Consider the following 10,718-nt stretch of genomic DNA (forward strand, 5'->3'; position numbering starts at 1 on the left):
GGGCTTAGCAGAAGTTCATAGTCATTAGCCCCCTGCAGTCTAGAAGAGAGCCTATCTACAGGGTTGGCACAGAGTGAAATAAGAATCTCAGAGACGCAGATAAAGAGAGAAATGGGAGAGAAAGGTCCAGAACATTCCATGCAACATATATGGAGTCCCTGCAGAGCGTGGGTGTGTGTTAATGAAGGGCATGTGTGGGCAGTCTCCTTTACAAATTTGCCCTAGGCTTCATTCCTACAGCCAGTTGAGAAGTTCAGTGCCATGCAGTTGTTATTAATTAACGTTGGGTCTTAGCCAAGTTTCTTAAAGTCTTGCAAGGTCAGTTCTTTTACGTGGAAAATCGTCATAAAAACGAGGGGACCATGAGAATGATAGCGCTTAAGACAACTCGTGGGAAACACCAAAGCAGGCGGTCAATAAATACTTCCTTTCTTTTAAAGTGTTTCCATTCACCTCTCTTCCCAGGCCACAGGCTTCTCACAGCGCTTAGCAGTATGTAATGGTAAGAGAGAGCTTGTTTGCTGGTGTTGTCCGTTATTAGCCTGGCAGCATCATGGAGCAGGAATTGCTTGTTAGCATCTTGAACAATGACTTACACTGAAACCTTTTCCATCTTTGATGGACTCGCTTGTTCTCACTTCTGTGCGTCGCCTTTATGAGGTTTTTGGAAAATGTTCCTTCATGGGACAACATTGGAGAAAAATAAAATTCTTCAGAAAGGTGGCCAAACGTGCCTTGAATAAACTGTCTGAAGCATCCTGTTACTGTGCCGCCCGCAGACGGCCGAGCCGAGCCGCCAGTAGAGAGCAGCAGACGGCTTTGTTAGACGTGGAGACCGGCTGCGGCGCCGCGGATCCGCCTGAGAGCGGCCCCAAAAGGTCCAGAGGGAGCCGTGCGCACAGATGCTTCTCTCTGCTTGCTTTCTTCTGAATACCCTTTGACAGAGAGAGGGCTCTGGCTTTTTAGTGAGAATAAAATCATTAAATACATTAAAAAGCAGGAAAAATAAAGTTATTGTAAGAGCCCTCGATGGCTCATCGGCCTTAGAATACCTTAGTTGTTATATACGTATAAAGCGTAACTTCTCAGACTTCCTGACCCTTCAGGAGGCTGAGGGCTGGAAATAGCATTTTCCCAACAAACTGCAGTACCTTCAGGTTTGAGGCCCGCCATTCTTGATGTGTAATTCTTCTTAATTACTGAACACTGAAATGGTATTTGCTTGTTTACTTTTTAATTCATGAATTATATGACTTCTAACTTATTGTGTTCATTATAAAAAGTTCATGAAAACAAATTAAAAACAAACACTAAAGTTCAAATGTGAACTTTCCATATTGCTTTTAGATAAGAGGGTAAAAAAAGAGGGTCTGGAGAGATGACTCAGAGGCTAAGAGCACTGGCTGCCGGTGCAGAGGACCTGGGTTCAGTTCTCAGCATCCACATGGAGGTTAACAACGGTCCACAACTCCAGTTCCAACACCCTCTTCTGGCCTCCAAGGGCATCACATGCAGAAAATATAAATAAATAAATAATAAATAAATAGAAATTTTAAAAGAGGGTAAAAAGAACTGATGTCACCTAAATGCTGTCTCACTGGTCCTTGGAGTTATTCTGGTGGCACAACTTTCATTTTTCCAATAGGCAGTAGGAAGCTGCATACGTGTCTTGTAGAGGTTTTAATTTTCTTTCACCAGCCTTGCTAGGAATTCCTTTTTTCTCTCTCCCTCTGTGCTTTTCTGCCCCCTCGCATTTGATGCTCAGAAATGTCCTATTTACTGCATATGATCTTAAATATCTCCCGAAGACCCATGTGTTAAAGATTTTCTTTTTCTCTTGAGCAGAACAGTTTAGTCATATCAACATAACAGTGATGACAGCTCACTTCTATGTGCTCCAGAGAAGTACACACACATATGAGACAAGGCACTAGAGTCAAGGGGTCCTCGGGCCAGAGGAGGTGGAAAATGCAAGGGTTATAGGGTTATAGAGGCCTCTACGAGGACTTCAAAGGGAGGGCTGGGATGCCAAGCCATGGGTGGTAGGGTCAGGAGCCCTGCAGGCAATTCATGAACTAGGAGAGGAGAGCCAAAGGCATTGTGGAGAGATGCCAGGAGAGTGGAATGTCTTCTGAAGAAAGCTGTAGGCAGTGACTGAGGCCAACCAACAAAGAAGCCACGTGGGCCACAAATGGTGAGGCCACAGGGGCAGGAAGGGAAGGAAGTTTAGGTGGTCTGACAGTGGCAGCCATGTAGACATATCCTGGACATCCCATGAGATTATAGAGGACTGGCAGTGGTGTGGAGTTCAGAAACACTGGCCTAGATTAAGAAACAGCACATGCACACACACCACAAAACCAAAAACCCCTTCGCCCTCCAAATTTGGTGCAGCAGTTTTACAATGTCAAGCTTGTCTCAGCTGAACTACATGTCCTTATATCCTCTTTTGTTTCTGAATGATGTCAAGACGCCATGTTAGACACTCAAGTATAGATTTGAATCACATGCTTTCCTTGCCTCCAACTGTATGTGCAGTGTAGCTCCTCTGAGAGAAGTTCCTGAGACTCTGGGGGTTGGGGGAGAGAGAGAAAGAGGTGGGGGGTGGGGAGGAGAGCTGTAGGGAGACCTCAGAGTGTAGTCCTTTCATCTTCTGTCTCTTTCTTCTCCACCCTTTTATCCATGATAGCTGATTTCCCTAATTGTATGGAAACTATTTGAAGAACATCCTTTTGAATGAAAACTTGTCAAAGACTTGTTTCAGTCTTTCATGTATAATGAGACCAGATCTAATGATGACTGTATAAATGCATGTTCTCCTTCTAAGAGGCCGTGTCAATAAAACCCCTATGTAACTAATCCTCTTCTGCTCATCCCCATTTCCTCATCAAAGAGCTCCAGTGGGTGAATTGGGCCCAATGGGCACGCATTGCCGTGAGCACTGTCATAGAAGCCACCCTTCAGGATTCAGCATGTGCTGCCAGTAGGCTGAGCTCCTGAGTGGCTGTGACTAGGCCTGACTGGGCCTCATCCTGCCTGACAGGCTGTCATCTAAGGTGATGGCTGTGCAAAGTGACTGTTTTCCAGCATCACCTGGTGAGCTGCCTGGATGTTCAAGTGGAGTAGGTTGAGTACGGGCTTGAGAATGTGTAGCTTTAGAGCTTGCATAGGTAAGTTTGATAATCACATTTCAGAACCAAAGGTCTAAAGAGAGGAAGAGAGAGAGAGAGAGAGAGAGAGAGAGAGAGAGAGAGAGAGGTTTATAGTCTCCCAGCAAGACCTTAAGGGCTCGTGTACCTGGCCTTCTGCCAGGTGAATTTCAGGTATCAGTTGTGCTCTCTTGCATCACAGAGTTTATTACCATATCGCAATAAGGGCAAAATCATAACATGGAACTTTTATTACCATATCGCAATAAGGGCAAAATCATAACATGGAACTTTTTGTGCCTCCAGCGCCTGACCCTTGGGTGGTCAGTGCACAGTAGGTGAGAGTGTAGGGACTGAGTTTTCGGTGTGGCCAACTATACAGAACAGCTCACCTGCTCGACAGGTACGGAAGTGAGACTGGATGGTAATTCCCTCTGAGGTTCCGCTGTATTGTTCATAAGTCACCCTGACAACACTGCAAGTCTTTGCTTCATAACTGAGTGACTAAAGAATTTCCAGGATGAACGTCTTTCAATAGTTCTTGTACAGATGGAGACGACTGAGACTTAGAAACTCGCTTTTCAGCTGGCCCTCTAAGCTGGCCCCTAAACTGGTGTACTATAGAGATGAAATTTGAACCCAAATGAATCTGGCTTCATATTTAGTACCTGTGGTGGCTGGAATGAGAATGTCCTCCATAGGTCCAATCATTTGAATGCTTGGTCCCCTGTTTACAGTGTTATATGAAGAGGCTGTGGAACCTTTAGGAGATGTGGTCTTGCTGGAGGACGCATGCCACTGGGGACGGGTTTTGAGAATTCTTAAACCTTGCCAGATTTCCAGTCACACTCGGCTTCTTGTGCCTGCCCGAAGATGTGCTCTCTCAGCTTTCTGTACTGGCCGCCTCTGTTACCATGCCTCCCCTGCCATTATGGACACAACTCTGTGAACTGTAAGCTCAAATAAATAAACTCTTCCTTCTGTAAGTTGCTTTTGTTACGGTGTTTTATCACAGCAACAGAAAAGTAACTAATACAGCGCCTGACTTGTAAAACCAAAGTTAATGTGTTATTATAGCAAATAGAATTAGTACCTATTGATTTAATCTAGTCCAAGAGGCTGAAAAATTATTATTCAAATCAACTTAAAAACTTTTCAATGCTTGATCAAACAGTGTTTGGCCAGGCATGGTAGCACATACCTGTAATCCCAACACTCAGAGGGTAGCTATGGGAAGACTTTAGTTCTAGTGTAGCCTAGGTTGCATTGCAAAGCTAAGAAAGAAAGAAGGAAGGACAGAAGAAGGAAGGAAAGAACAGAAAAGAAAAAAATGCATTTATTTTTTAAAATACACAAAAGGATAAAGGGGGCTGGAGAGACGGCTGGTTCGGTGGTTAAGAGCACTTGCTGCTCTTGCAGACGACCGGGTTCAGTACCCAGCACCTACGTGGTAGCTCATAACCATCTGTAACTCCAGTTCCAGGTAACCCAACTCTCTTCTGGCCTCTGGGAGCACTGCACACATGGTACATATACATACATGCAGGCAAAGCACTCATACACATAAAATAAATCTTTTATAAAAAAGAACGAAAGGCATCATTCACCTAGCCTTTTCCTTCTCCTGCCCCAATACACACAGTTTTTATTATTTTAATTGTGAATTTAATTAATTTAATTTAATATACATGCGGGAACCCTGGCACAAGTAACCCAGATAAGTTAGCCAAAACAGGCATCACATAAGAATTATGACACATTAGTCACTCTTTTCTTTATCCATAAATACTGAAAAACTCATTTTCCATTTTAATATTCCTTCCCCTTCTGAATTATGCAAAGCTTCCTAAGATATGATCATTTCTGTATACAACGAAGTGGTGTGGCAGGACAGATGACCATCTATTTTACATGTTTAGGGGAAAATCATGAAAAATTTGCTTTGAACTTATTCCTAAATTCTACAGTGGAGCTCACTTGAAAGGTGTACATATACGTCAAATTTACAAAGTTGCCCGACTATTTTTTAATTTGGAAATAAATTTATAGCTTGATCCAAGTTGTCTGGAACAAGGAAAAGATCCCTCCTGCTCCCACGCTTCACCAGAGATGAAGTAGACAGGAACTAGCAACCCATGCGAAAAGGCTGGGTCTCAGGCGTGTCCTACTGCCTGCTATAGAGGTGAAGGAGCTCATTTGCAGATGATTATACTGGTCCATCCCCCTTGAGAATAGAAAAAGAAAATTAGTTATTAATTAACTTTACTTTCAATTTTCTCCCCTTACCCAGTACCATTCTTCCTGTTGATTATTCTTGCCTGTTAGTAGTTACCTACTGACTGCTTTCTGTATTTTGCTGATTTTGTTTCAGACTTTGTGGCTTAACTGTGCTTCAGTTACAGGTATAGAAACTTCATTTTCTTTTGCATCATTGATGTTAAAAACAATGTTGGTAAGAGGTTAAGAGAAAAAAGTGCTTTGTTGAAACCCCCAGTGAATTACACAGAGGAGTCAGAACTTGAACCCAGAACCCAGGTAGAGTGCTCCATTCCTTGAGCCGATGCTGCCTTCCTTATTTTCATATGGCTAGTAAACAGTTATCACTATCATCTGCTAAGTCTCATAAATGTGAAAGGCATGTGTGGTTATGACCCTGTAGCAGACACTGAGTCAGTAAACTTGGGAGATGGAGCGAGTACATTTTATAGACAAGAAGTAGTGGAGGGCAACTGACCACTAGTGCCGCTTCCTAGTTCTGACAGGTTGATTTTAAATTTTTGTTTATTTTTATTTTATGTCTGTGAGTATTTTGTCTCCATGTATGTAAGTGCACCATATGTGTGCAATGCACATGGAGGAGAGAAAAGGGTACCAAGTGCCCTGGAATTGGAGTTACAGGTGGTTTTGAACTACCACATGGGTGTTGGGTACTGAACCCATGTCCTCTGCAAGAGCAGCAAGTGCTCTTAATCTCTGAGTCATCTCTCCAGCCCCCACAGTTTGAATTTTAAAGCATATTCCCATCTATATATTTTTTAAAAATATTTTATGTATTATATTTTATTATTTTTATTTTTTTGCATGTGCATGAGTTTATTGCCTGCATGTGTGTAGGCGCACCCATGTCGTGCAAAGCCCATGGAAGTCAGAAGAGGGCATTGAATCTCCTGGAACTGGAGTTATAGATGGTTGTTAGCCACCGTGTGGATGCTGGGAATCAAACCCCCCATCCTCTGCAAGAGCAGTCAGTGCTCTTAACCGCCAGGTTCCCTGCTTCTCCCCATCTTTATTTAGAGACCACGCCAGGCTCCAGAGGCTCTCACTAGATACTTTCTGCGTAAGTAGGGCAACAGGCAATTGGGATAACGGGATACTGAGGAGTCAGTCATTCAACTTGCTCAGGCCACGTGACTCATAAATGTGGTACTGGGCTCTTTCAGAACTATCCTACTGGGGCAGAGACGATATCCTACTGGGGCAGGGATGATGTCTCTGGATGAGAGGCAAGTCACCCACAAGAAGAGGAATCCTCATCAGATAGCATTTCAGAGCTACAGCTCTGGTGCTTTGGAAGTCACAGTGATGAAGTTCATGATGACTGCGAATTACTTTCCAAGAGTTTAGAAAGGGTCAGGACAAACACTAACAAGCTGTGGATACTGGCGCAAGTCACCAGCTCGCACTGCATGTCCCTTCAACTCATGCAGATTTGTTTTCAAAATAAAAAGTGGGAGAGAGGGGTGAAAGAAGGAAAGAAAAGGGATTTCTGGTGGATCACTTTCTTAACCCCCAGTGCCCACATGCTGAAAACCATGAATCCCTCCTGTGTCTTTCTGTTCTCAAGGATTTAGTCATTAAAATTACCAAAATTTGGAGCCTGAATAAATGAAACACAGTGAAAAGACTCGACTTACTGGTGCTTATATATGGTATGCTTTTAAATCGGCAGATATCCTTCGATTTAGTCAACTATTATTATCTATTCAAAGAGCAGTTATATTTTAAATAATGTCTGTAACTCCAGTTCCAGGGGTTTGACAGCCTCTTCTGTCCTCCATGGGTATTGCATGACATGGGTGCACTTACCTAGGCAATGCATGCACACATATAAAATAAAAATAATAAATAAAATATTACAAAAAACAAAAAACAAAAAGAATGGCTGCAGGGCCAACTCTGAACACACTCAGCACTGTGACTCTCCTGCATTACTTTTCACTTTCCATGTCACGTTCCCCCTAGCTGCACCGCCCAGCTGCACAGTGTGCTTTAAGGGCAAAAAACAGCCTTGCAGCACTTTCTCTTAATTACTCAAGTGCCTAGCACAGTCCCTTGGATACAGGAAATAATTGTCAAATGAACAGATTTCAATTCTCAAAAGAAATGAGCTCTTACTTAATTTTTGAAAACATTTATTTTGTGTGTGTGTGCATGTCCAGGGTGCATGAATGGAGATCAGAAAACAACTTGTGGGAATTGGTTCACTCCTTCCATCATGTGGGTACCGAAGACTGAACTACCCACTGAGCCATCTTGCTAGCCCCCATTTTTTATATTTTCAAGGCAATGTATGATTATTAACTTTTTGGAGTATTATAAGCTAAAGGGAAGAAAAAAAGTCATTCTTCACATTTAGAAACAACTGTGGCTTAGCATTTTGGATGGATTTTTGTCGTTTTATTTTTCTATTCATAGTTATTTTTCTTATTTTTGTAATTGTATATTATTTAATGTAATTTAATTATTTAAATACCTATATCATGTATATAGTGTTATCTGAAAAGAGCAGAATACAGAAACTTACACACATACATACATACACACACACACATACACACACACACACACACACACACATATAGTCCTGGCAATGGTGTACAGAGCTTTGTGCATGTTAGGCAAATGCTTTACCTCTGAGCTATACCCTCAGTCCAGTGTTTCAAATATCATTATAGTTTTAGGAAGAATATTCTTTTTGTAATTTTAATTTTTAAGAGAGGATCTTCCTATAGCCAAGCTGGCCTGGAACTCATTATATAAACAGGCTAGCCTCAGTCTTACAGAGGTCTGCCTGCCTCTGCCTCCTGGGTGTTGGGTTTAATCAGCAAGACTATTCTTATAAGATAGACACATTAAAAAAATTTTAAAGGACTTTGGGAGAATATATAAGAAATTATGTGGCTCTATAGAGTGAGGGGACTTGAGGAGACCTGGGTGTATAGAAGCAAAGGGAAGAGACTTCCCAAATGATTATCTTTTATGTTATTGTATAGGTGTATATACACCTATTTATACATATATTGCTTATTCAAAAATATAACAAATTTTTTACTCATATCAATCTGTGTTTTATAATAAACGTGCATATATAATTACGTGACCTAATTTGGTTGTTGGTTGAAATAATCAGACTATCTTATTGTCTACATGTTTATTTATTGTTTACATTTTGTTATTGATATTTTATGATGGAATTTAGAAACTAAATTTTGAGTGATTTTACTTTTTTCTCTTCCTATATATGCAAATTTCTCTTTTCTGTATCAGAAATTAAAGAAATTCTGCATTGATCCTGTTCTGAAGAAGTGAGAATTCTAGGCCAGACGTGAAATATCCCTTCTAATAACATGGTCCTCTGGAGAATGCTCATTTCCTGAGGCCCTTTATACAAATGTAGTTTCACATGTAGGTAGGTGGGGGACTGGAAAGTGTGGTCAGCTTCAGCCTGGCTTGCTATACGTGCAGTAATGAAACATCCCTGCTTCTATGAGCTGTCAGAACGCATTTACAGGAGCCTCAGAGGGGCCAGGTTTTCTGCAGGCGGCCATACTCAACACCCCCATCTCATGAGTGACGGTGGCTGGACTTGGCCCCCTTCTCTCTGAGAAGAACTTACCCCACAGCAGCCACAGCATTGGCAGTCTCCACAGAGGGTTCCCAGGAGACCGTTGATCACCTGTATGGCACAGAGAACCATCTGGATCCCTCCAGTGACCAGAAGGATGGAGAAGAGGGTCAGATTCCAGGGAACCACATCTGGAGGCTGTTCGCACTTGCTCCACAAGGCTTGGTCACTGAGATAATCCCTGTAGGTGATGGGGGTAGAAACAGAAAGGAGACATTTGTAAAACGTATGCAACTCTCTAGACTAGAAAGGTGTCAACAGTTTTTTCTTGTGCAATACAAGCTCTATGGGAAAGTATCCTGTAATAACAAACACTAAGCCTAGCATTTCACTGCATACATCTTACACGCTGGACCTTGCTCTGAATACTTTGTTTTCACTCGTTTAGTCCTCACAGAAGCCCACGGCCCTTCTCTCCCATTCTACAAATAAGGACAATGAGGAGGTTAAGTGACTTGCCCCAGTCACACAGCTACTAAGTGACAGAGCAATTTTTGTGAGCTGATGAACAGGTTAATTCAAAACCTATGAAGAAGAACATGAAACTGGTATTCATGGCCTGCATCCTAGCTGTAACCATTAGAGGGCGTTTCTACTTCTTACAAATTATCTGTCAAGTTCAGTGGCCATCTGAAGCCATGTAAAATACAACTGAGGCATGTGTCTCAGAGGCGGTATCTAAGCCAGGTGTGGCTGCTCACTTCTGTAATCGAAATACTTGGGAGGCTGAGGCAGAAGGAATGCCTTGGGTTTGAGGCCTTAGGTTTGAGGCCTTAGGTTTGAGGCCTTAGGTTTGAGGTCTTAGGTTTGAGGTTTGATACCCTGTATCAGAAAACAGAAAAAGATGCAGCTCAGTTGGTAGAGTGCTTGCTTGCCTAGCATGAACAAGACCATGGGTTTGACCGAAGTACAGCATAAACTGGATGTGGTGATGAACGCTTGTAATTCCAGCACTGAAGAAGTAGAGGCAGGATCAGACAGACATTCAAGTCCATCCTTGGCTACAGAGCAAACCTGAGATAAATGAGATCCTGTCTCAGCAACAACAAACAGAAACAAAAATTAAAATACATAAAAAGGGCTGGAGGGATGGCTTGGTAGTTCAGAATGAGTACTGGCTTTTATTTTTTTTTTTTGCAAAGGATCCAAGTTTGGTTCTTAACATCCTTGTTAGGTGCCCACAGTGGTCTGTAACTCCAGCTCCAGGGGATCTCCTTCTGGACTCCTTGGGCACCTGCACTCATGTGTACATATCCCCATAACATACGTACACATAATTAAAAATAAAAAATAATTTTTAAAAGGAAAGGATGTTAACCAAATTATGAATTTGACTCAACTATATTTTTGTTAGCATATAGGAATTCCACATAAGAAAAGCTCTAATTGATTTTCTTTAAGAGAAAGAAATAATAGCCAGGCGTGGTGGTGCACGTCTGCAGTCCCAGCACTCGGGAAGCAGAGGCAGGCGAATCTGTGTGAGTTCAAGGCCAGCCTGCTCTACATAGTGAGTTCCAGGCCATCTGGGGCTACAGGGAAGACCCTAAGAAGGAAGAAACAAAATTTTAAAAAAATTCATTGGTCAAGCCAGGTGTGGTAACACATTCCTTTAATCCCAAAATTCAGGAGACAGGGACAAGTGGATCTCTGTGAGTTTGAGGCCG

At 42.2% G+C, this 10,718-nt stretch overlaps 1 protein-coding gene across 1 annotated transcript in view; it reads right to left on the reverse strand.

The window, feature by feature from the left end:
* Positions 1–4,791: 4,791 nt before the first annotated feature.
* The window catches only part of Tm4sf4 (transmembrane 4 L six family member 4), a 22,284-nt gene continuing 16,357 nt past the window's right edge, over positions 4,792–10,718 (reverse strand). Inside the window, exons 4-5 of the mRNA XM_008848031.3 lie at positions 9,046–9,235; positions 4,792–5,373 (exon numbers count right to left, since the gene is read on the reverse strand). Coding sequence (XP_008846253.1) covers positions 5,356–5,373; positions 9,046–9,235 — 208 coding nt within the window. The 3' untranslated portion in view covers positions 4,792–5,355. The remainder of the gene's footprint in view (positions 5,374–9,045; positions 9,236–10,718) is intronic.

Source organism: Nannospalax galili, unplaced genomic scaffold (genome assembly GCF_000622305.1).
Source record: "Nannospalax galili isolate Female #2095 unplaced genomic scaffold, S.galili_v1.0 scaffold423, whole genome shotgun sequence".
Lineage (NCBI taxonomy): Eukaryota > Metazoa > Chordata > Mammalia > Rodentia > Spalacidae > Nannospalax > Nannospalax galili.